The sequence below is a fragment of the Poecile atricapillus genome, chromosome 3 (genome assembly GCF_030490865.1).
Source record: "Poecile atricapillus isolate bPoeAtr1 chromosome 3, bPoeAtr1.hap1, whole genome shotgun sequence".
Taxonomy (NCBI): Eukaryota; Metazoa; Chordata; class Aves; order Passeriformes; family Paridae; genus Poecile; species Poecile atricapillus.
In genome coordinates, this window is record NC_081251.1 from 57,215,841 (window position 1) to 57,242,319 (window position 26,479).

General features: G+C 38.4%; 1 protein-coding gene across 3 annotated transcripts in view; it reads right to left on the minus strand.

Annotated features, from left to right (window-relative positions):
• Positions 1–11,586: 11,586 nt before the first annotated feature.
• Positions 11,587–26,479, minus strand: part of AHI1 (Abelson helper integration site 1) — a 90,749-nt gene continuing 75,856 nt past the window's right edge. For all 3 annotated transcript variants that reach the window (XM_058836448.1, XM_058836447.1, XM_058836449.1), the window contains 2 exons: positions 16,238–16,317; positions 11,587–12,751 (listed from right to left, as the gene is read on the minus strand). In XM_058836448.1, the coding sequence (XP_058692431.1) occupies positions 12,514–12,751; positions 16,238–16,317 (318 nt within the window). In that variant the 3' untranslated portion in view covers positions 11,587–12,513. The remainder of the gene's footprint in view (positions 12,752–16,237; positions 16,318–26,479) is intronic.

Consider the following 26,479-nt stretch of genomic DNA (forward strand, 5'->3'; position numbering starts at 1 on the left):
TTTGTTCTTTCATTAATGGAGACTAGATGAAAGCTGCAGATAACAGCTAATAGTGATTGAACATAAAGTAAAACCTCTTTTATTGTACAGGCTCTGCAGCCCGAGCACCATGGCAATAATCTAATGATGCCAAAACTTGGATGCCCTTCAAATGCTCCAGAACAATAGGTGCTGCCAGCATGACCTACACGAGGCACCAGTGGCTGAGGAGCCAGACTCCAAAGTTGTGCTTTGACTCTGCGGCCCTGGCAGCACGAGGGCAGCGCCCCAGGGGCACCCTGCAAGGGCTGTGCCTGCACAGAGCTGGGCAAGGGGCCAGTGCTGCTCAGACCCAGCCTCTTGGGGATCCTTCTGGTTTACACCCTCCAAAGTCTCACCTCCCAGCTGCCAGGACCCAGGCAGAGGTAAAGTGGAGTCCTTGTTCAGGGTATTCCAGAGCAGGGGAGCCCAGCAGCGCACGTGGACTCCAGCAAGGCTTGCCCAGCAGTGAAGCTCCTAAACAACTCTGCAGAACTTCTACATTTTAAAGTTGACAGGGGCTTGGTCTGGGTAAGGTGTGTGAGATGAAAGTTGCCCCTAAAGCTACGCCAGCACTTTGGAGCCTTCTCAGGGACAAGCGTGCAGCACGCTGTGGACGATTAAATGCACTGATTGTGTGCACTCAGCTGTGCATCAGCAACTCCTTCAGAAAAAATGTCCAGCTTCCGACATTTGACACCAAAACCCAAATTATTTGAATGGTTGGTGGGATTATTCATTGTATGTGCCATAAAATCCACACGTACTCTATGCAGCATGAAACTAAAACACTGATGGAGAAAATACATTTTACTAGCAAGCAAAAAGTCATTTCTCAGACTAACACCTGGAGTAGATTTGGTGCTTTCAGAGAGTTTGTGGGAATGGGAGAGGGTAGGGAAAATAACAAAACCAAAATATGGTAACATAGTGTAGTTAATTTCCTGGCTATTGTTTCCCTCTTGTTCACCAAATGGTTGTGTTCACGGACTACCTAATTTCCTGAAGAGAAACCTTCTTAATTCTGAGTTGTGGAGAAAGAGTCCCCCACAAAGAAAAAATGTGAGTACATAAACAATTCACCAACTGGAATCACAAAAGAAGAGAAATGGACAGGGAAAAGGCCAAGTTCTTCAATAGTGAGACATTTCCCTGTGGTAATAATGTACCACAGTATTATTTTCGTTAAAACATATGGTTCAGTGAATAAATGAAATGAAGGTGCAGAGGTCAGGACCCACCAGAAATACCATCCTCTATCTGCTGTCATCATATAAGTCTGCATATTTTTCAGAAGTCTGCGTGGTCACAGCTTCTATTGGTCCTGTTTCGAAGTAAAGATACTTCCACTCCTTAATCAGAGAGTGCTTACAATTGAGATAAATACTGGATTTGCAGCACAACCCCCCTAGCTATGGATAGGACATTATTATCTCACGTTCTGTAAAATAATCAGGGTCTCCTCAACTACTTTTTAACACATTTCTGTTCTGTTATCAAATGGAGACACCATCATATGCACTGAGCAGGCATTCCTGTTTGTAGAGGACAGAAACTTGGGTCCTTTTCTTGCCAGCTTATCCAGCATTTATCTTTCCTCTCTGTTTAGATTGTAATTATCACTTTTGGATGCATGAAACCTTAGGGGATAAGTAACCTCTCTTTCCTTGCCATGGAACATACTTCAAGGCTTTCAGTTTTTCTGGCCAGACTCCCATTCCAGATTTTTTGAGCTCCACTGGAGCTTGCTCTACTATTATAGCTGCCAGGAGAGTGTACTGTAATAAGTTATAGTGTCCAACTACAGCTGAGTAATCCACCTTTACAAACAAAGGCCTTTTCCAGAGCTTTTTCCTCTCACGCCTGGTAGTGCCAGCACCAAAAATAAAATAATCAAAATTGCCTTTCCAAGCCATAAGACTGAAAAAAATGATTTTGCAGAAGTACTTAAAAAAATCCTCAAACCCTCAAAACTTAGTCCCACCATAAATACAGACTACCTTTCAACTACTGAGTCATAGGTATGTGACAGCTAAAATTTTAAGATTCTGCTTGAGGACTGGACATTGTCAAGACAGTCGTACACAGATTAACTCTCAGGCTGTCCACAGGAGAAATATTGGTATCTTCAGCTAAAGACAGCGAAATTGAGGTGGAGGTTCAATTTACCCAAGGTCATGCCATAAATCACTGGAGAAGCACTATTAAAACTGAATAGCCATGGGCTCATGAGTTCTGGAGAAAGATTCAGGGTCAGGACTTTTGCTCCAGCTAGAGATTTATGACAGAGGAGATAATGAATAAAACATTTTCACTGCAATTTTCCTCTCAAAGAATGGTTGTTATGAACCAACACTGATCTAAGTGAGTCTTACAAATGCTATTTTAGAGGAAGAAGAAGGCATCTAATAATAGTAGATGTAACAAAGAGAATGAAAGGAAATATATGATCATATAATTTAAATAAACCCAGAAATGCATTTTTTTGCTCCATGACACTGTTGCAAGATAAAACTAAACTTTTCCATGAGAGAGAAAAAATTATAAGCTTTGTAATGAAATAACATGGGCAAAGATTGTACTGAACAGAGCTGCCTTACTTCCTGCTTTCTGTAAAAACCTTAAGCACCCCTATTATGTGTCCCAATCCTTTCCTCTTCTACACTAACAGTTCCAATCCCTTGCACATTTTTTGTAGGTTTCTGAATCTCTTGTCATGCCTACTGCTGTTCCCTGAACCATATTCAGCTTGTTTGCCAGCTCCAGTATGCAGCGCCCAAAATTAATGCCAAGTATTCCTGTTGAAGCTTCATCAGCATAACTTGGTAAGAAGTAATAAGCTTCTGATCCTACACACTTCACCTCTGCTAATATCACTCAGGTGACCTTTTTTTCCAAACAGACATAGTGTGTTGATGATTCACTTAGTTTTCCTTTGAACCTGTCACCTTTCACATTTTTCTGCAATGAAACTGAAAAGTCACTTTACATTTTTGTCTTTGGTTCCTTCTTCCTCTAGCACAAATCTTACTGCCTCCTATTTTATTGATTTGCACCATTACTTCCATTTTCCAACATAATTTTTAATTCTGTTCATGTCCTACAAACAGCCTGCAAACTCCTGGTGTCACGCACACATTTTATAAATACAACTACATCATCCAGCTCATTAATGGAAATAGTGAATAGAAGTGACAGAGAACTGACCTCAGGGACCTCACTTGCAATATTTCCCTGGTATGATAACTAAACTTGGATAACTCTTTTTTGAATACAGCTTTTCTTTCTTAATTAGTTATGCATCAACTCCTTGTGATAGTTGACCATGTTTCCCTTCCTTTGGTAATAAAAAACATCATATAAGACTACGAAAAATCTTACTGAAATCAAGTCATGTCACTTATTATGTACTCTTATTCATTTAGACCAGTTTTACTGCCAAATAAGTGAGTTCATTTGAATATCCAACATGAGTATTTTTCATAGGAAGACTTTTCCCCAAAATGGTCTTTAAATAAGCACAGAATTTCTTTGTGAAAAACTGTCAAAAATATTTTCAATATCTCCTATGACAATGTAATCCTATTCTTTTTAAAATTTGTAAAATCACTGCTGGTATTTTTTAGTAAATACTGATAAAATATAGCTAATGAATTAGGTCATTGAGTATTTAGACACAAGTTTCAGATTAAAGTTAACTAATCTGATTTCAGTTGAAACTCACAAAACCAGCTGTAAATTAAACTCAGCAAAGTGGAAACAAATAATCATTTCAACATCTTTTGACAGAGCGTTTTCTTGGTTTTCAGACAGCACTAAGAACCCAGGCCACAACTTTAAATTTAACTTTCCAAAGCATTTCCAAATGCTTTTCTTCCTAGAGCAAATACTTTAGCACCTTAGGACAGAAGAAACAAAACTTAATTCTACTCACACCTGTCTAGTCAAAAAAAGTTGTAATGACAGAGGCAAATCAGCAGCCAACCTGCCTACACAAAAAAAAAGGCCAGCCTTCAAAAGGGCTGAAAAACAAGGCAGTGATATCAATATTTGCACAGATTTTTCCAGGAATGAGTTCTTTGAGCTACAGGAGGCACGAGCGCCTGAAGAAGCGAGTCACCCCGGGGATGGAGGGCAGGGCGCCCGTCAGAGAGATAAGCAGCGCTTGATGCCCGGGCAGCTGGCATGCTGCCACCCATCCCATCTCTCCATTTCAGCTGGAGCTTTACACAGGAGGCAGGAGGCCAGCAGGGAACTGAGGGCAGCTGGGAGGGAGAATGGGAGCAGCACCACAAATTGCATGTCCTTCCAGGAGTCCTTAATCCCGTGTGACATGTGCCACTGCTTACAAATCTGCATAGAGCCAGGCCTGTTTTCCACACTGCTGCACTGTGCAGAGAGACTGCCAGTGCCCTGCTCAAGCACTTCTCTGCTGGCACTGCACAGGTTCAAATGGCAGCAAATTCTCTTTTCCTCTCTCTGGCTGAGTTCTTAGTCAATTTACAGGATTCAGTCTGACCCTGTGAGACATATTCATGACAAGAAACTCCACACCTGAACTCTGCAAGTGAGGTTAACCAGCCTCCAGCTACTGTTGCAGGCACAAACACGTGCATCTTCAATTTGGAAGCTGTGCTGGTCCATTGCTGGGTCCTAAGAAAGCAAGTATCTAAATTTAGCTAATTCTAGATCTAGGATAATATGCTCTGGAAAAACATACCAACAGTTCAAATGAATGAGGAATGAATTTCATCAATTATATAAATTTCCAATGTTTTACCACACATTTAAAACAAAAAAAAGAGGAACAAAACCACTAAAAAAAAAAAGAAAAAAGATAAAACAAAACATTCACAGATGTTACAGCACTGATCTTAGTGTGGGAAACTGGTGGAGTTCAAATGACTCAATGAAGAAACCTCTGCCTACAAAAAGACCAAGACTTGACAGTGTTTGACCAATATCAGCCCCAATGTGCTGAACTAGTCATTCTTTTCTCTCCTTGCAAAATGTGTCCTTAGAACAAGCAACCTGAGCTAAATATTAGGTTTATCACCTTTGGTGGCAGGCCTTGTATGTACATTTAGGCTGCAAGATATTTGAGTCATACAGCTTTCTTCTCCTAGTTATCAAGGCTCAGGAGAAATCTTTGTTGATAGTGATGTTGGTAATGGCTGTCAACATAACTTGTTCTATACTGCCTTCTGTTTCTGGCATGAAAAAACAAACAGTGCTAAGCACTGTTAAAAATATTCACTCTCCTGACGAAGCAAACTGAATCAAGCTGTTGCTAGATGATAGCCCAAAACCATCAGAAAATTGCATCTTAGACTGCGTCTACACAGGTCTCTTTCTCCAACACAGAACTTGACTAACAATCAGAACCTCAGAATTATCAGACAATTTTCTTCCTTGTGAATTTAGACTACTCAGGGATCTAACTGGAGGCAGCCAAGTCTCTAATTCTTGTCCCACAAACCTGATGTCAAAAACACTGCCTCAAGTAAGTCTCAGCAGAAGCCAGGTGCCCAGGTTCCCAAAAATGACTTGAAAACCCATACTATTGTGTTGACAAAGAAAGGGCAAAATGCCAGAGACACTGAGGCTTTTCTCTGCTTTCAGAGAAAATCTAACCTTGACTGAAAGAATAGCAAGAAAAAAACAACTATAGTTGCCACTTCAACCGAGTGTGAGGCAAAAGTGCCGTCTAGAGCTTCACCCTCCTTCCCAGTGCTGGCTCTGTGACTGGCACTCATCCCTGGGGAGCAGGAAGCCTGAGCCCTGGCCCTGCTCAGTGCCAGCCCCTGGGGAGGGTGCCCTGGGTGCCCTTGCTGACCCTAAGGGCAGCCCATCCTTCTCATCCAAACCTTTGGATACAGGCAACAAATTAGGAGCTTTGGGCTCTAAACTAGGAGTCCTGATTCTGGGAAGTTTCTCATGGAAAACATCCTCCCAAGGAGAACAGGGCCTGCAAGGTCCAGTGAAGCTGTACCCTTGGGAAGAAAGCCAGGGAAGGGTCATGTGTTGCTCCACACCTTCTGTGTGCCTGCGCACATCCACGGTGCATGACCAAGGAAAGCCTCCCCGGGACGTTCATGGCTCTGTAGCTCAGCCTCAGATAACAGAGGAGACATTTTCAGTCACCCTCCATTGCAACCTGGACCTGCTCACTCCTATTCACAGCTCTGCTCATGCCGTTGCTGAAGGAGGAGGGATGTCAGGAGCCCTTGGCCACACTGCAGAGCACATTTACTGCTCCTTCTGCCCTTTCCCTGATGTCACTTTTTTATTATGACATTATACCAAACCACAATGGGGATTAACCACCCCCGTATAAGCTTATTATAGGCTTATGCAGGCTGCTAGAGCTTGGCTTTGGATGGCATTTATTTTAATGAGCCTCGGGCTGATGTCACTATTACACCCATGATTGTATATCCCCATCAAGCGCTAAAATGAATGCGGAACATAACATGAAGTTGCTTTATACAGTGTTTATACAAAGGTGTCAAAATCCTGATGACATACACTGAAAAAAGTGGGTTGATGATGCAATGGCAAAATAAAAATGTTGGGGTGAAACTACAGGGAATAATTATGTGCCATAAAAAAACATCACTGCCAAGTGAATAGCACTTGGTGACGTTAACTACTTGCGTGTACTCTGCACTGCTCACTGCAGCAATGGATATGCAAAAGTTTAACTTGTGCAGATTATAACACACAGTGCAAGCAACAGAGCAAACCAGTCTATTCTACTTATCAAAATTTGGAAGGGGAGAAAGAGGATTTCTTCAAATTATACAGTTGCACCGCGCTGAATTTGCTATGTTTAGCTGTGGATTAATGGCAGGATGTTCAACACTGAAGATGATCCCAAGAAAAAGATGAAATTCAGTATTTATTTTACTTGAGAGCTGAGGTAATGAATTTAGGATAAGCAGCTGAATGGAAGGACAACCTGTTCTAGTCACCTCTGTAAGAACAAGAGACATTAAAAAACTGCCTTGTGAGAAATCGGCACTAATTCTCTTTGCAACCCACAGACAATTTCATTGGAACACTTTCACTATTATTTAACAAAACCAAGAGTCTTAAACACAGGCAGAAAAACAAATATAGACTGACCAAGAAGAAAGTTAAACCAGCACTGAGTGTCTCAGCTTCACTTACTAACTTCATCACCAAAAGACATGGCTAGGCCTGCGCTGACTCAGAAAATGTACAAAAAGAGGCTCCTCAGTCAAACATGCCCACAGAACTTCATTAACTCTCCTTCTGATCCCAGAACAGTAGGATCTAAGCCAATATATTCTGCAACCATTTCCTTCCCAGCTAGTGCAGGCAGAGCACTGACTCTGCCACATGCACTCCAGGATGCTGGTGAATGTCAGTCTGGTGAAAAATTTCTATATAACGGAGAAATGATGGTAATACTGGGCTACCTTTTTTTTCTTTTTCATTTAATACCTGCATTTTATGTGACTACAGAGTTTTCAAACAGCTATATCATAACAGTCTGTTGCAAGCGTATTGGGTGTTTCAGTTTGCCAGACCTGTCATAAGAAATTAATTACAGGATGTTGCAGAAGTGGCTGAGTTCCAGCAGCATCTTGCACAGTTTAATATAGACCTATTTCCCCATTTCGATGTATTTGTGGTTAGATAAATCCTCAGAAAATTTACAGCTGCTACACACTAGTTGATTATATTCCCTGCCTTTGCAGGCAATATAAATGCAACAAAAATTTGAAGTCTGCTCAGAGCATAGATTTTACTGATATTGCTTTACTGGTGTGGAAACATTTTTTCCCCTAAAAGTGGCATCTGCAGTTTCTGCTGATTGTTTGCATTTGAGCATTACACAGGACCTGTAAACTTGCTTGTCAGCCAAACACAGTGAAAATTTGTTTGGCTTGACAAAGTCCTCACAATCAGGTGGACGAAGTTTTATGTGAAGTGCAGAGCTGACATCTACAACTGCGAGAGAGAAAATGTTTTCCCAGCCTTTAAAGTCAGTATACACTAATTGCAGCCATGATGTTGTGGCTCAAAGCCTGTTCCTTGCTGATTTTGCTGGAGCTTTGAGTATAGGGGTCCATCTACTCCAAGCAGCTTGCAGGATGGGACTCTACATAAACATCCCAGTGCTGGTAAGCAAAACCTTCTGAAGGGGAGGGCAGCAAGCAACCTGCATACAACAGATGAACAAAAGACAAAACTTTTGTCAAAACCACTGTGAGCAGAACACAATTTCACATAAGAAAGTGATCATATGACATTAAATGTTAGAAAGAGCAGCTTGATTCTTGAAGTTCCAATCTCTGCTGCAGCTGTTTTGCACCAGATGAAGTGGCTGGAGAGGACTGAATCAAGGCAGAGGTGCCTATAACAACGGACAAATCCAAAGTTGCCCCCTGAAAACCTGTACCAGAAATCAGGGAATGAAAGCTTCATCTCTCCTAAGAGCTCTGCAAGTCATAGACTACACAAAACTTTGTTGGCTGTATCTCAGAGTTAGAACACCAGAGAGCTAAGTTACTGGAGAGACATAGAATGTTGTTCATGGGTTCTGAGAGTTCATCCAGAAAGTTTCTGTAAATGGCACCAAACAAATGTTTTAAAAAGTGAAGTGGTTAAATATCTGAATTTCTAAAGTCTAAAAAACATGACTGAAGCAACCAAAGCTCTGCTATAACACACCTACACGCTATCTTCTGTTCCTTCTTCTTAAGTTCCAATTTCTAATTGCCACATTTTTGCAAGTGTCCCCCAAGCAGCAGCTTTCTTCTCAAGTTGCTTATTTCCCTCTCTCAGACCTCCTCTTGTTTCTATTCCCTACACACAGTTTTGTTCCTAAAGCATGTCTGCTAAACTCCAAGCAATAAACCCCCTTGAACTAACAGAGTATATTTTCACAAGCCCAGGTGTACAGCTATAAGTCAATTTGTTTGAAATACGCTGTATGGACATTGGACAGAATGCTAAGGGAAAAACCCTGGAGTACCAACCTTTACATGAATCTTCCTGGCCCCCCTCCACTAGTCAGCAAATACTTCTTTCCCCTCCCAGTTTCCACATCCATAAAATAGGTTGCACTGCATACATACTAATTTCATACGTGCTGGAAAAGGATCATTAAAAAAACCCATCACTCTTTGTGTTTACCAAACAAGTGTTTTTGCTCTAGCCTGTTCCCGCCTTAAACGAAGTATTTCCTATTCACCTGAGTAATTAGAGCAGAAGGATGTAGTGAATGAAGTGCCTCATTATCAAGTTTGCATCCACGGTCCCCGCAGAATGACTACCATGCCGGCTATTTTTCATAGCTGTCTGCTTTTGCTTGTAATGGGCCATTGTTAACCCTAAATGATCCTGACATTCAATTCTCTGTCAGACAATTGCGTCCAGCCGGCAGATTTAGTTCACTAGTCAACAGAGACTTTCGGTTGTCATGTTCCTCTGTGTTCTCATTAGCCCTTGTTTGACTGTGATCCATCCCCTACTGCCTTCTGAATTAAGTGATGCTACAAATACACTTATTATGTTTTATGATGTCTGTTCCTCAAATTATTTTAAGGAAAAAACTAAATGCAATTTGATGGCTATTGGGAAGCACAGGAAAAACAGGGCCACACATTTTCTTCTGCGCTGCTGATTTACACACGGTTCTCGATATCTCTGCTCTATCATAAAAACATAATAGCAACTCTATGGTGTAACCACACACACAAAACCTACAAACACCAGAACAATGAAAGACTCACAACGCTGCTATCGCCAGGCAGCTATAAATATCTAATATTCCCACTTTTTAAAACAACATTTTATCTGGTTTGTTCCAGCAATGAACTTGTGTCTCCCTCTAAGGAAGTCTCACAGAGACTTTCATAACTCTTGCATTTTAATTCATACATTGTAGCTCAAGGAGCAATTTTGCAGGACACTCATAATGCTTCATTTAATAAAGAGGAAAAATTTTCAGTAGGCAATCTGGATCCTTCTGGAATTCTTTTCTTCCACTGAAATTTAAGTCCTCTAAGTACTTAGAAAATATTCAGCAAATGTACATGATATTCATTGTAAAGTGATTTTAGAAAATATGTAGATTGCATCATAGAAACAATATGCAATATATAAAGTTTTTTAATTAAAACCTTATTTTTAAACCATTATACTAATCTAAAGTGTTTAAAAGTTTTATCCTTTTTTGTAAATTTAAAACACCAACAGCAATGCCTGAAGAATAGACTACTAATACCAAAAAGCAGTTTTTCTAAAAATGAATGTATCAACCGTATTTCTGAATAAAAGGTAAAAACTGTCTTTGACATTGTGCCATGCTCATAATTTGTTAAAGAGATTTTAGGGTGAAGGCTCTAATTTTAATACTGAAGGATGATAGACTTTTTTAAATTTCAGATATTTTTGTTCCTTTTCTGTTCAGAAAACTAGCACCACAGTGACACTGTGTATAAAGGAAAAGAAGTCTCTAACCAACCTTGTGGTAGGGAAAAAAAATTATAGAAGCAAAACAAAAGCTATTGCAATTACAAGAAAACATTATGAAAAGTTTATTTTCAACTCCTGCATTTTCATGTTTGGCTCTTATCTGATTCCTTCTGCTTAATTGTTATTTGGAACTGTGCCTTGGAAGACACTACTGCTGCCTCTCCTCTCAATTTGGAAAGTGTGGCAAAGCAGCTCTATTCAGCTTCAGAGCAGTGAACATAATTGGAGCCCTAGTTCGCAAGCATGAAAGGAGGTGCTGTGCCTTTGATTAGAACTTCCATCTCTCTGTGGTGTTTATCTGAAGTGTTATTTCTGTCTTCAGTGTCGACAATGGCAAATTAACATTTTACAATGCTTTCCAATGAGCTCCCAGATCTTGGCTACTGCTCAGCTCTCCCTGACGTGGAGCCTGATGTCACACTCTGCCCTTGTTTTAAATGTGACCCAGGACATTTTAAGAAATGTAAGATGTCGAGATTTTTCCCCTTTATAAAATTCCTAAATGCCACATGTCACAGAGGATGATGAGCTGAAACACACTGCAGGGACATTAGAGGTGGGGAGTATTGACAGAATCAGGCAGCCCCAGGACTGAGGTAATTTTACACCACCTCTGACCGGGGAAAGAGACATTACTAAGTTTCCAGTACACCTATGCAAGCCCTGTTTAGGGCAGGGCTCCCTGCACACACTCCAGGCAGAGCAAAGTTAGGACTGCTGGCAAATAACAGCTACCAGTGGGGTGAAAAGAGATGATTTGCTGCTGGGCTTTACTTGAAAGAAAAAAGTTTACAGATTTTTCTGGCTTCAAAACACGTGAAAGGAAGATATTACAATATACAGCAACTAGTCTTCTGCATCTGGGTGCATTTCACACATCAGTGCCCACCATTGTTATTTTCACTTCTTTTTTTAATGGAATCAAGTGTCCTGTCTACTAAATAAGGGCTTTCTAATTTTATGTTATTTATTGCTTCAGAGGGGGAGGAGAAAGAATTTCCTAGCAGAGTAAAAATAAACTGGACATCATCAGCCAAAAAAAGTACCAATACTAACTGATAGAAAGTGTTTTGTTTAATATAAAATATAAATTATTTAACACCATAGATAATTAGTGAAGTCATTCGTAAAAGTTCACAGAATAATACTCCAGTAAAAAAATAGATTAATGACGCTTACAAGTGAATAAGGACTACAAGTAAAACAAACAGCATGGCTGGACATGAAATATTTCATTCAGACAAAAGAAAGTATATTTGGCAAGACTGCTGCCAAAGCAGCCAGGAACTCTGACAAAACTGCAATGAATCTTTACTATGTGCAGTACACCTCATTTGAAAAATACAACTGCCTGGAATTTGCAACACTAATTTATTTTGATAAGAACAAGTAGTCCTACTGAAGACATAGTTGCATAGGTAGTTACTCCACAGTTCCCTTCAGAGCTGCAAAATGCAGTCCAAACAGATTTTTGATGTCAGGAAAATATTTTTTGAAAGCTTGTGTTTTCAGGTAGACCTTTATGTCAGCACTCCTTTGGTATTTTACCATTGTGAATACTCTTCTATTTTACTTACAGCACATTTTAAAATGCAAATTTAATAACTTACATAGTGGTTGAGCTTGTTTTGCTCTAGATCACACTTTTTCACTTGATTCTTTTCTCCCAATGGATTGATCTACAGCCTACATAAATGCCTAAGAGAAGGTTTAGTCAGATACGAAATTAGGAAACATTTTATTTGACAGTTTCAGTTTTTTTTCCAGTCCAGTGAGGAGCTGAACCTCCACGTTCTGTTGATTTCAAGGAACCCAGGGCAAAAGTCATCCAAAACAGGTTTGCACCATTGATAAGTCACAACTGGTACCATTTTGCATATTTAAGTATTTTAATTTCTTTGTTTGTTGTTAATCCTAGAAGAGAGATCATAATTGCAGCCTTCAACGCATGTAATGAACATTGCCCCAGTATTCAGAAATAAATTATGCCTCTGCGTCATGGCACTCGGGCTCAAAGGCAATATTTGTCCTTCCATTTGTGCTTAAGTTTGAGCCTCTCACTGCCTTTTTCTTCTTCTTCCTCAATTCCACCCCATGGGATGTAGGTTCGTTTTCAACACCATTAGTTGTAACTGATGACAGAGGAGTATCGACACTCATTAAGTTGTGCTGATTTTCTCTCTCATTCCTTTGTATTCTTTTCTTCTTTTTCTTTGTACCTCTAGAGGAAGGTGGATATAAAAAGAGTAAAAGAAACACAAAGTTAGCCCAAATTTAGAGCTTTTTCCACCTACAGCTGATGTGTTAGAGCAATTGTCTGCCTGTCCTCTTGAGCACAATGCTGAAACAACTACAAAAACTACTGTTCCACAGCAGAACAAAGACAGAAAAACCATGAAGACAAAATATCAGACCACTCCACTAGTCTACTTTTTATCATAGCATTGCTTTGAAAAGAACAGCTCATGATCTTAAAAATCAGTTTGTCTTGATCAATAGACAACACATGTAATTAAAAAATACAAATTTCCAGTCTCCTCCTCTCATAAAAGCAATTGCACTTGTTTTTTTTTCACTTTCCTAAGCTCAGACACCAAAATGCTTACAATTAAGGAGAGATTCTTGGTTTATTTATGCAACAAGAATGAGACAGGCAAAGTACATAAGATTAGTTTTTCCATTTTAATTTACCTGAATGAGGACAGTCAGAAATCACTTTAATGTCTATTTATGCTACAGTGCCAAAAGGACCAGCCAAGCTCCTGTATCCCAGCTGATGCCTCTAACTGGTCTTGCACATAATGGCAGAGATTTTGCAGATGTTACATCACGTCTACCATGAATTCCCACTCTTGGCAGAAAATGTAACTTTATTTAATTATAAATATAAATATGTAACAATACTTCAACTCTAACCTTTCAAAGGAAGGTATTGCCTTTGCTCGAAATTTGCTTTGTGCCTAGCACAAAAGTGTCTTGGCTTATGACCTGAACTGTTTAATGCTGCTGAAACACATAAGCAAATGGATGAATCAAGACTGAAGAATGTAATGTGTGTTTTTTCCACAGAAATGGTGTTACAAGTTACACTGCTGATGACACTGTCCTAATTTAATCAGATTTTATAGATGAAAATGCTTACACATTAGCCTTGCTAATGAACTGATGAATATCTGCCTGTAGTTAGAACTGGTTTTTAAGCTAAACTGTATACTTATGAATATGGGGATTGCTGCAGCTCTAGTACTGGAACATCCTAAGGAAAAGGTTTGGGAGTCTAAGACTCTCTGTGTAAGGATTCCTAGAACAATTTGAGGAGTATTGCTGCATGAGGAAATTAGGGTACAAAGTCATAATTATTCAGTGTTATAAGTACCAATGTACCAAACCCAGTTTTCAGCTGGGTCTTGTGTAAATTTATGCAGAGCACTACCTAGTGCAGCTCAAGAAAACTGTAAAATAGGAACATACCTAAGGACATATTGGCTGTGCTGACAAGTAGCAGCTAATCATTAATATTCGAAGGGTAAGGTTACTACACTATTTCCAACATAAAGCTACTCTAATTTTGAGAAGCAGTTTTCATCTTTTTATTATTTGAACATCAGATGTGATGATGTATCAAAACTTAGATTAAAATCAAGCAACATAATTTCTCTGTTTCTTCTAGAATCTGCAGAAGACACATCAACTGCTTGGCTAAGATAAAAGTCTACTACCATCTTGTATAAAATTTGTTTTCCTATTGCAAAACTGTACTTTGCACCCAGAAGTTCTCAAAAAATAGACATTTCATAAGGAACTTGCCATTCATGTTCTTTTACAGCAGGTATTGTGGCTGTAGCTCTAACTAGCAAACCAGCAATCATTCATTTGGCTTAGTGAGTTGTGCAGGAGTTAAAGTTTCACTTCTCCATACTGGAAGTGTGTACTTGGCAAACTCTTAATTCTTAGGAATAATGCAGTAAATAAATTTCGTGTCATATACATCAATGTGACATGAATATTCAGTGTATTTTCATAGAAAACAGGAAAGTAACAGCATGTTTTAGGTGGAACAACTATAAGTACAGATTGGACTGGACCTCAAGTCATGTTGATATTGCTGTTAGATACTGAAATACAAACTTTTTTCCAGTTAAGATGGCAACACTTGCATGTATGTAAATTTTTAAGGATATTTCAAGACACATTGACTGCAGTGAGCAAGAAAACCAGAGTCCTGGCAAGTCATGTTTTGGTAAGAGTAAAGTGAGAGTTTTCAGGAAAAAAAGGCAGCCCTGTTTCTGAGCTGTTTTATTATCTGATGTGTGCTGTATAAATACCTATAAACAGAAATACTGACATCAGCAGTGTCAGAGGATTCTTTCCTAGCTCTCAAAATAAGGCAACAGCTTGTAGTCTTTTCTGAAAAAAAACCTGGTACATTTGGTCACTGCTGAAGAGCTATGACACAAAGCATGAATGAATGTAGACTGGAACGTCCATGATGCTCCTGCTCCCTACACCTCAGGATGAAGGAGCACATTCCAGTGACTGCATGTAGATGTCCTCTCTTACCTTTTTAAAATGTAACGGAAGCAATTTTTGGGCTCTGTTCCTCCAGTGTGACATTCTCTCAGGATAGCCCTAGTTTCCATTAAAATGAACATGTGTATTTGGTATGAATCAAAATTCTTAAATTTTCTTAAATTATTTGTGATTTCACATTTTAAACCTGTGGTCCCACATTTTTCAGTGGATGCCCTGGAAAGATCACTCAAAATAATTGTTTCCTGAAGTCCTACCAATGGGAGTTGAGTCATCCCAAATTTTTGATACTGACTTCTAACAGACTGTATCAACCGTCACAGCAACTGTGCTTTCAAGGCATTTCCTTCCTTAATGTATGTACAGCTAGAATAGTTGTGTCCAAAATTCAACACTGAATTTTGCCAATGCGTAGTTGTACAGCTCGCTCCTCATCATACTTGAGGGTTAAACTTTCCACTCACAATTTATTTTCAAATCTAGATACAGCTGGAGAAACTAAATTTCAGATTTAAAGGCAGGTTAAAATGAGGTATGTATGTGCATCTTCAGTGTAATGTACAAACTATTTATATCAGGAAGGAACCAGTCTGGAAAATGATCAGTGAAATAACTTTGGTTAGGTGACAGATACAATGGCAAACATGGGAAGTATTTTCAGATATCAATTTTTGAAGCAAAAATGATTGCAAAAGTTAAAGATATTGTGGGAGCTCCTGTTCAAAATGCTGAGATCTAGTCTGATTACAAATTTCATGCACCAGAGAGCTATGATTTTTAAGAAATGCAAGTGCCACCAGCAAAGGTGCTGCTGGCATCTTCTTAGAATGTGAAAACCTTTTGGAATTTACATTAATTAACTTTCAGAAGGTGCAAAAATAGCTTTCAGTCACCAGCAATAAATCCTAATGCATAACTAAGGGATGCCAGTGAGCAACCACATATCCCTGAGTTTTGACTGTCATGTACATTATAGTCCTTGCTCTTCTGGGGATGTACATACGTATATGAACTGTTACTTTCACATTTTGGGCCTGAAGCAGTCTCTCATTGAACACCCTAAAGCTAACTTCTTGTTTTGCTTGAAAAAAAAATAACCCTTCCAACATTTGTCACAGTTTTCAAACAGCAGTTGCAGGAGTAACACTGCAAATTGTTTTAAGCATTGCTTGCTTACTGTGTTGCAGGTGAGTCACTATCTGTGTCATGTTTGGAGATAAATTTCAGGTCCCCTGACTTACTGGTGACTGGTGACATCTGTAAAAGAAACAAAAAAAGCAGGAAGGTAAAAAGACAACAGACAACAGGGCCAACACATGTGCATAGAAAACCCACCAGCTTCCTGAATAAGGAGAGAATATACCTCATTTGAAAAAGCATGTCTATCAGCCATAAAATGTTAACTCCTATGTGGTTACAAAGAAGGAAACAGTGCCCTGCTTTAAAAAAAAAAAAGCTACTTGCAAATAAAAGACAGTTTTCAGGTATGTGTAGAAACAAGAGGTTATGAATCTACTTGAAGACAGCTTAAAACATACATTGTTTTTAAAGAATTGCTATTTGTGCTACTACAAGTGAAAAAGCAGAATGCTATAAAGCCTTCTTATTGCATAGTTTTCACAAGAAAAACTTGTCCTTTTTTAAGCCTGCAAGTGTCATTCAAGAGCAGTTCAAATCACTCCAGGTTACTTTGTAAATCAGAGCTAAAAGGATTTCCCAAATCTGGAAAAGTAAATTCTCTCATTTCCATAGTAATTAGAGGGTCTCTGTACAACTTGCTCCCTCTACAAACAAACCTAATTCTAACAGGTCTCAAACTTGATGAAAGAATTCCCATAAGGAAATGTGAATGTCCTTCCTGAATCTTCAGGGACAGGTTATTTTATTAGTTTAACATTCTTTTTCTGCTGACTTAGAATAAACAGGATCAAGCTCCCACTGACTTACTGAATTCATACATTCACACTGCCCACAACAACTATGTTCAAATATTAGTCATTAGAATTAGTCTGCTGTAAAAACACAAGATTGCTGGATTAGTTTAGACAAAAGTCAGCCTATTAGAATACAATAATGTAGCACTGGCAGGGCTAGGAAGAAAAATCATCTACTTCACACAGAAAATCCTCGTTAATACAGTAATAAACTTGAGACTAAGTCAATGGTAAAAGTAAACACAAAAGAAGGAAATACAATACCACTGATATGAAAATACAAGGGAGTGTTGTAAAGGGAATGACTCCAAGTAATTAATACTTCCATCAGCATTTATAACCTTGTGGTTCCTTGCCATACACAATCATGAATTCACTCTGCTTGCAGTCAAAACAAAATCTTTTTCAGAAAATCCTGTGTGAATGATGTTGAACCATTTTTACCCACCTTTTTGAGCAAATATTACAGAATCTTCTCACTGTAATAATACTATAATCAAATATGAATCATCTCAAAGAATGGTAGAGTAGAATCCACTAAAGTGCTACTACAGAAGACCGACCTCATAAAAAATAGACAAGATTTTTTACACTTTCAGACACCTAAACACAGAAAATTATCCTTGTTTTACAGTTAAAAGACTAAAGTATCCACTAAATTAAGTTGCTTAACTGAAAATTCTTAGGATATTTTAAAAAGCGCTCATCACATAGCCTTTCATATATTAAAGCACAGCTTCTTAGTATGAGTACCAAGGAAAGCAGAGCACACAATTGGAGACATTTGAATAGCTGTTCATCTCACATGGCAACTCATGAGAATTCCTAGGTCTGTGGAGACAGACTCCCAACACTTACAATATTGTTTATTTTATTATTTATTTATTTATTATGTACAGCTTTCTTACTTCATTCCTACAAACTTTCAAGCACGTTACAAAGAAGGAACTAGATACTAGATCTTTTTGAAGCAGACTAGGTAGAAACTGCCACCACCTCCTTTTGTCTGTCCTACACACTTTTCTATCCTTCAGTCTACTCCTTGACCTTTTCCCAACCTAGTGATGTAAGAAGTAGCAGTACTGAAGAAATGAGGGACCAGTGGCAAATGCAAGGAGGCCGTGCAGGAGCTGGTGAAGCAAGGGGATGAAGCATCAGGAGGAAGAAGTGGAGGCTGGCAAAACATGCAGGAGATATTTGGCAAAGAAGGTGTGGTAATGCATATTGGGAACTCACTAAGGATACATCAACGTAAGGAGCAAGCCAGGGAAGGCTGCAGTATGGGGGAACTGAGAAGGCTGTTGATCTCATCTTTGTTCATTCCTAAACCTCTCGACCACTTGTTATGCATAGGCAGATCTCCCAGGAAGCTCCAAAAAGCTCTGCACTATCATCATTGCCTCTGTACTAAGATGCAGTAAAGCTGGTGCTGGTGTGAGCCATGACACTCCTCCAGCTTGCAGAGCCCAAATATTCATATAGCATTATTAGGGCAGTGCTTGCTTTAAAGAAATACACTCTAACATTTCAGATACTTATGTATATTTTTCTGTTCACAAGAACAAATACTGAATACAGTACAAAAAATTAGCTCATTTGTACAGTGCCACTAATGGGTGTTCAATTTTGTTGCCATGATCTAATTTTCTCCCATTTTGTGAAATATAGCCCACCAGAATAAGAGAACATTAGTTCATGTCAGCTGTAGAAGCTTGGATTTTTCTCAAGGTTTTCTAAAGGTTTTTGCTTTATGACCATATAAATGAAAGCTGTAATAAAGTACATATTCTCCTTTTCTAAAGGGCTTGCTTGCTTTACAGCTCTTTTGTTTTATATTTAACATTCTCTCTTGCTGCCACATAATAAGCAACCAAGGCAATATTAATAAAGGCAAAATACACAAAAGCATATCAAGTTCCTGATTCCTGCTGTAGAATCCACAGCAGTAAATCAAGCACTAAACCCTTCCTGTGCAACTTGTGGGAGCAATCAGGTATTTCAGAACACACTTTCTGAAAGAACCTGGAGCAGAGGGCATCTGAAGGAAATACTAAGGACATCATCTCATCCCAAATCTATGTTTTTGGTAGTACTTTCCTCTAGGCTGTGCAGAGTTGTCCTTAATACTGATGGTCTGCAGAGGTTCTCTGGCACACTAGTAGGTAGATGGACAGAATGGAGTGCTGCAGGAAATCTATTCAGATGATTCAAGCCATGACAGTAAATGAGTTTGCTCTATAACCTACAGAGGAGCTCTCATAGAAGCTGTTTCTACAGAACTTCATCTAATTAACAACTCATTGGATCACAAATGGCAAGAATGAACATGTCTCTGTGCCTTTTCAGACTCGTCTTTAGGACATTACACTCAGTACTAAGTCTGCATTTTGTTTTCTATTACGCAGTCCATGGATAAAAGATTCACAGCCATGTATTTAACTACCCAACACTATGCCAATGCCTGCTGTCAAAATTGTTCTAACAAGTCAAGTTTGGGAGAAATGCAACACCACACCTCACTCATCATTTTCTTCCCTGCTATTCTGCACCCATCCACACATTTCCCCATTAAATGAACAACTGGCAGAGACCTTCACTAGCAGAACTGCATTTACTTCTTTTGCCATTATATTCCTATTTAAAATGCCATTAACTTACAGTTGTTTTTTCCTCTCTTTAGTGCTTTTAAAGAACAAGCCTATCTAAATCAGACTGACCATATTCTGGCTCTTATATCTAGCAGTATTAGCTTAGTTGTGAGAATCTAGCAGAACCATGGCTCTGTATACAAGACAGACATTGGCATGAATTTCTCTCTTTTGCATAAAAGGGTAAAAACTGTAGTCATGGCTGAACACCAGCAAATACTGCATCTCAGAAATCAAATCCACTATGTGCGTTTTTAAGGCTTAACAAAAGGAGAAGGAGGAAGAGTGGAGACAAGATACTTTAGATTGAAGCAGTATGGCTTAGAACACCTGTTTTCAGTCTTGACAATTTGGCCTCTGGGAATTTATATGGGATCACAGCTTTGCATTAACATTTGCATAAAAAAAGTTCAATTCTCTTCAGAAAGAGGCTATGAGGACCCAAGGAGAAAAATGGGGAAGGGAGAAGTTAACTTGCTCCTGAGATAATATGTGTTAGACAATAGAATTTTTGGTTCTGCTTAACCAACTCAGTGGCTCAGCCTGATTCTTCCTATGTTTAAACAGACTGGTCACCTACAGTAAATGTCTATGCATGAAATTTCAATAAAACAGGTATTAATTTGCTTATAAACCAGATACCTTCTCTTTCAATTGCTCAAGTAATACTATAGACATAGGCGTAAATATTTTTTGAGATAGAACATGTAGCTACCAGCTTACAAATAAAGTAGCACCACAAATGCTTAAGAGAGAGTAATTCAACTTGCACGTGCAGCTGACAGGAGGGAAGGGATGCCAGATGGACCTCGAGAAGCTTGAGAGCTGGGTCTATGCAAACCTCATGAAGTTCAATGAAGTAAAGTACAAAGCCCAACACCTGGGCTGTGGCAATCCCAGACACACCTACGGGCTGGGCAGAGAAGTGATTGAGTGCAGCCTTGTGGAGAAGGATTTGGGGGTAATGGCTGATGACAAAGTCAACATGAGCCAGCCATGTGTGCTCACAGCCCGAAGGCCAAACAAATCCTCGGCTGTACCCAAAGGAGTGTGGCCAGCAGGTCATAGGAGGTGATTCAGCCCTTCTACTCTGCTCTTGTGAGACCCCACCTGCAGTGCTGTACCCAGTTCTGGACATGGAACTGTTAGAGCAAGTCCAGAGGAGGGTTGTGAAATTGATTAGAGGACTGGAGCACCATCCCTACAAAGATAGGCTAAGAAAGTTTGGGCTGTTCAGCCTGGAGAAGAGAAGGTTGTGTGGAGACCTCACAACCTTTCAGTATCTGACAGAGGCCTACAGAGAAGCTGGAGAGGGACTCTTTTTCAGTGTCCTGATTTCAGCCATGGCAGGGTTAAACTTCGTCCAATAGCTGGGAGGGGCACAGCCAGGACCCAGATGTGATACATCATTGTATGTGATACATCACATCATTGCCAGAGGTGGGGGAAAAAGGATTCTCTTGAAGGATTTCTTCCAGTCAGAAACTTGATGGCGGGAAGCCATCAAGTTAGTAATTTATTGTAGCAGTCTCCACAGAGAGCATCTTTGTATGTGAATCATTCTCTCTTTTGTGCACTTTTGTATTTAACATTGCTGATGTTACTGTTAATTTCCTTATCTCATTGCTGTTTATGGTAAACTGTTCTTATCGCAACCCACGATCTTCACCTTTTGTGCCTCCAATTCTCAACCTCATCCTAGCATAGTGGAAAGAAGGTAGGAAGCAGGAACAAGTGAATGATGTGTGGATTGGGACAGCCTCGGTGGGGGCACTGGATTGGGGGAGTACCATTCCTACAACAGTCTGTAATGACAGGACAAGGAATAATGGTACAAACAGGGAGAGGGGAAATTTAGGTTACATATTAAGAGGAAATTTTTTACTGTGACGGAGGAGAAATACTGAAACAGGTTGCCCAAGGAAGCTGTGGATGCCCCAACCCTGCCAGTGTTCAAAGCCAGGTCAGATAAAGCCTTGAGCAACCTGGTCAAGTGGTAGGTATCTCTGCCCATGACAGAGGGAGTTGGGACTAGATGACCTTTAAGGTCCATTCCAACCCTTTCACATTCTATGATTTTATCTTGAGCAGTGCAAACTGCATTTTAAAGGAAAAAGAGAGTACCAAGAAATAGGAAACTAAAGAACTCAAAAGCTAAAATACGTTAATGTTGGGTAGATTAAGAAAAATGGCCCATTCCTCATAAATGGTGCCATAGTAACATTTCCTTTAGATGAATGATTTCTTAAAGAATAATCAAAGTCATCACTACTTCAAAAGTAGAATTTGTAAAGATATATCTATTTTACAATGCTATTTAACAATTTATGTGGAAGACTACACAGTAGCTTTGCAGATTGACTCTAGAAAAGCATTGTTTCTTTCAGCCCAGATGTCAATACCTTCAGAAAGAGAGACCTGTAATCATATTAGCTAGGAATGAAGCCCAAATTATGAACTAAACTATAATACATTCTACTTCAATTGAAAAACACTTTTTTTGTATGTGCTATCTCTCTGAACCTTGAAAATGAACACACTTCATGATGTGTCAAAAGTCTTCAGCTCTATTCACTGCAAGAGTTTCATTGTATTAATTCTTAGTGTTTCCCTCATCAGCATAATCACATCTTCCTATTTCCCCCTCCTCGTCCTAAAAGATAACCAGTCTCTGAAATGTCCCCCAGTAACACGAAGAAAGGTTGGAGAATGGAGAAAATAGAAACAGTACAAACAATAAAATAAAAGCTTTTGATGAAACTAATAGAAAAATTTCTAGCTATTATTTTTGAAATATGGAACAAGCTATCCATGCTTTTTAAATTTTTAGATTCAATAAATAAGTCTTAAGCCCACAAAATCACCCACATGTAAATAGCTCAAGCCCAGGGAAAAAGCACCAATTGCTTGGCAGGTTAGTTTCAGACACACTGGGCTAAGTATTCACAAAGTCTGACAACAACTTCCTCTAGGGGAAGAAGAGTGAGACCATGAATTATTTATGTGAACAGTGATAATCCCTAACTTTGTTTAAATATACATGGAATCAAGTTTTGATGACCTTTGGGTAGATTATTCAAATTGTGCAATAATAATGTGGTTCTTGCCAGTAAGCCTTTTCTTTTTTTCTATTTTACATCTTGGCATCATTTTCCAAAGATAAATATACCAGAAAGAATACCTTCCTACACTTTTAATGGAAGTTTTAAATGTATTGTTTTGTCTATTACTACTTCCTAGAATTCTCATGTAACATGGCATTGCATATTTAATATTCAGAATCCAGTTACATGTATTTCATATGGTGAGTGGCAGGCCATTGAATTATAAAACATGTCCACCAGATCTTATAGCCAGTAGAAAATTTCTGGAAAAAAGAAAAAAAGACATTCTATCGACTTTGAAACATTTCTGATTGGCCAAAATTTTGCAAAACCCACATTCTGGTTTCTAATAGAACGCTATCTGAATTCCCGTCCTTTCCACCTTCATCTTACGGAACCTGAAAACAACACATCAACTGCAGTAGCCAGATGATAAATCCATCTCTATTTCTTGGAATTCTTCACCAGTGCAGTGAGAACTTCACTCCATGAAATTTCTATTGGCAGTTTACATGCATGTTGTAATTTAAGATGATTATGACCTAATTTTGTGGCTCAGGAGTTAAGTAACTCATAAGGCAGGAAAACAAGGTTTGCATAAAATTATTATGTTATGAATGCAAAACTGATGGCAGAAAGTATTTTGAAAGAAAGTTCTTTGAACTAAAGCTTTTCAAAAAATTATTTGCAAAGATTAATATTGGCTCTTAAGTATTACGCCCTCTTCTAATGTTAATAATTCCATTTTATTCACTCATAAAGCTCTGACGATTAGCTAGATATGCATGTGTAATATCTGCAGTTGGAAAGCAATTCTTAATTAGACTATCTGGTATTCTCAGTAATTAAGACCATAGTCAGCATTTAAAGTGCCTTATTTAGTCTTGAACAGTAGCAAAATCTCACAAGTAATTACTAGGATGACTTTCACAGTAACAGTTTTGAAGTCTCAACAATGCTAAACATTTGACTAATCCTCAAAAAACCCCAGAAAGAATAACAGATATAGCAGACCTAGGTATGACTAAATATTTGGGGAAATATGCTTGCATCCAAAAAACAAACAACTAAAATATTCATTTATATTTTCCTGCTCGTGTCAACTAAAGCAACAACTTATTTATGTACTCAATAAATATTTTTGGATTAAAAAATAAAAGCTTTTCTTCCAAAGCAAAAAAAAAACCACCAAAAAACCCAAAAAACCACAGGGTTTTACAAAGTAATAGTTTTACTTATTTCCCATATAAAGGAAATTGGCATTTCCCTTCATCAGGTTTTGTACTGAAAAAAAATGAAAGGAATAGGAAGAAAAGTTGCTGTGTCACTGCTGCAAGACAGGAACTGCCATAACCGATGAGCCCCTTCAGTGGTCATCTTAGCAGTTTTGTCTCGGAAGTCTCTGGTGTTGCCTAAAGCCAAAACCCTGTACAGCTTTCATTCATTCTAGCAAACAGCTGAAAGACAAATTGTTTCTTCTACATAGAACTCTGCAGCTTTTGTAAAACTATTATACTTCAATGCATCGTAAGTCTTACAGAGATTTGATTCATCATTTGGTTCAACTCACTCTCTTCTTGATGGTTTATACGGTGCTGATGTGACTTGAAATTAAAAATAATCCTCCACATTGTGTTTCCCAGTCATTCTGATGCTTTTGAAATCTCAGCCATTACCTCAGCCTAAAATGTGTTATTAAAGCAATTAATCCCTAAGTACACACATTGAAGAGTATCTTATAGTGGCTGAGTTCACCAAGGTAACTAAGCATAAACAAAAATTACGTTCTACTGATAGTAGATGTGTTCCATCCCAGCTTAATGCTCACTGACCTTGTTTAACAGCAGAAGGAAAGAAAAGTAAAAGAAAGAAGAGTGCATTGACTTCACACCAGGTACTTCTTTGTATGCTCTCTCCAGTGCTCATTCTTTGCTCATTTAATCTCATATATCTCCTTATACAATTTTTTTCCAGGACCTGTTTCATAACTTTCCTCTAGACTCTGTACGATTTTGTACTGCCCTTGGCTGCTGAGCAAGACGATAAGCAATGTATTTGCTTGGTTTTGGACTGTTACTGTACATTTGATTCATTATGTCTTTCTTATGTCTGTAGGTACTACATAGTAATACTACTGTAGACTACTACAAAACTCCAGCTAGTTATTAAATATGTAGTTAATTTAACTCAAGGTACAAGCAGAATTCAAGTAAAGAACATTTTAATTATATATTACTAAAACTGAGTGTTAATAAACCAAGTACTACTAGTAATACAAAAACTAGTGCTAGAAAAATATGTCAACCATAGACACTTGAGAAATTCTAAGCAATCAAAATGAATCAAATGTTGCTTCTCACAAAGCTGAATAAAACATATGTGTTGCAAATGTTAGTAACAATAGTTGGTGTACATGAAAGCATTGTGATATAGTAAATTGACTAGATTCCTACCAGATTAAAACACTAAAAACTATATGGGTAACAATAACCAAGTCTAATAACAATAGGTATCTCAGTGCTTCTCTCTCTTCTAATCCAGGTATGAGTGAAACTGGGTGATTACAACAAAATCCTCCTTGCCCCTAGCCATGTAGACAATAAATTAAACCAATCTTCAGTAATGTAATTTTTCCTATATTTATTCTAGTCTGTCTTTACAGAAGTGTCTGGAAGTAGTGCACCCTTGTCTTTCCTGGACAACAGTTTGGCTAGGAATTTCTCAGCTACAAAGAGGTGAAGGATACTTCAGAGTAATTACTACTACTCAGTGTAGTGATTAATTCCATTTTCCAAGTACAGTTAGGAACAAAATACTTAGTAATTTGATTTATAGCTGTTGGCTTCAAGAAGACAGCTGGCTTGAACAAGATTACCAAATGAGTAATCTGTACTCAGTAATTTATTAAATGCTACCTCTCTATATTCACCTACTAAAAACAGAAGCAGCACAAAAAAGGTCAATAGAAATAGTCTTGAATGTTTTTACCTTGAACACTGCAATGTCTTCTCCAGCCTAAATAATTCTATGATGGCATACACTATGGAGCAAAGATTAGATGAATCACCTGAGAAGAAGCCCCGAAAAGTTGTAACTAAGCAACACAGATTATGCTTAGAGTCTTCCAAATCAGACACAAAATATTAGATTCAATTTTAGAAAAGTACATGGAAAAGTCAAATAACCTGAAAGAAATTTGAACAACATTTTTAAAGTAGCTGTCTTAGTACAATTTCAGTAAATGAGCAGTTGTGGAAAGTACACTTATTAAGGATACAAACATTCTGAAATAAAAATTTCTTAAATTCTAACAGTTGTTGAACTAATTTTCATTACTTTTTTTTTTTCCTAGAAGATATCCCATATTTTAAGACAATCATCAATCTTACTTCACAGAAGGGGAACATAAACATGTAAAGTTTCTAGTCCCCTGGAGAATTGAGAGTCAATTGGCCTGCTTTGCATATAGTGGAATCTCTAAAATTCAGGGGAAAAAAAACCCAGTCCATAAAAATCAAATGTCTGTTTTTTCTTAGACTAAAAACAGGGTCTTGTTTCTTTGTTCTTCTCTACATACTGTATATTCTGACTAACAAAAATCACAGAAACAGGAATGCTTACACACACATAACTTGTGTAAACTTGGAGTCAATGGGGGATTTGCCACCCATTACAATGGTGGAAGTAAGCACGATATTTAATTGCCACATCATGGAGCAACCAATTCTGCAAA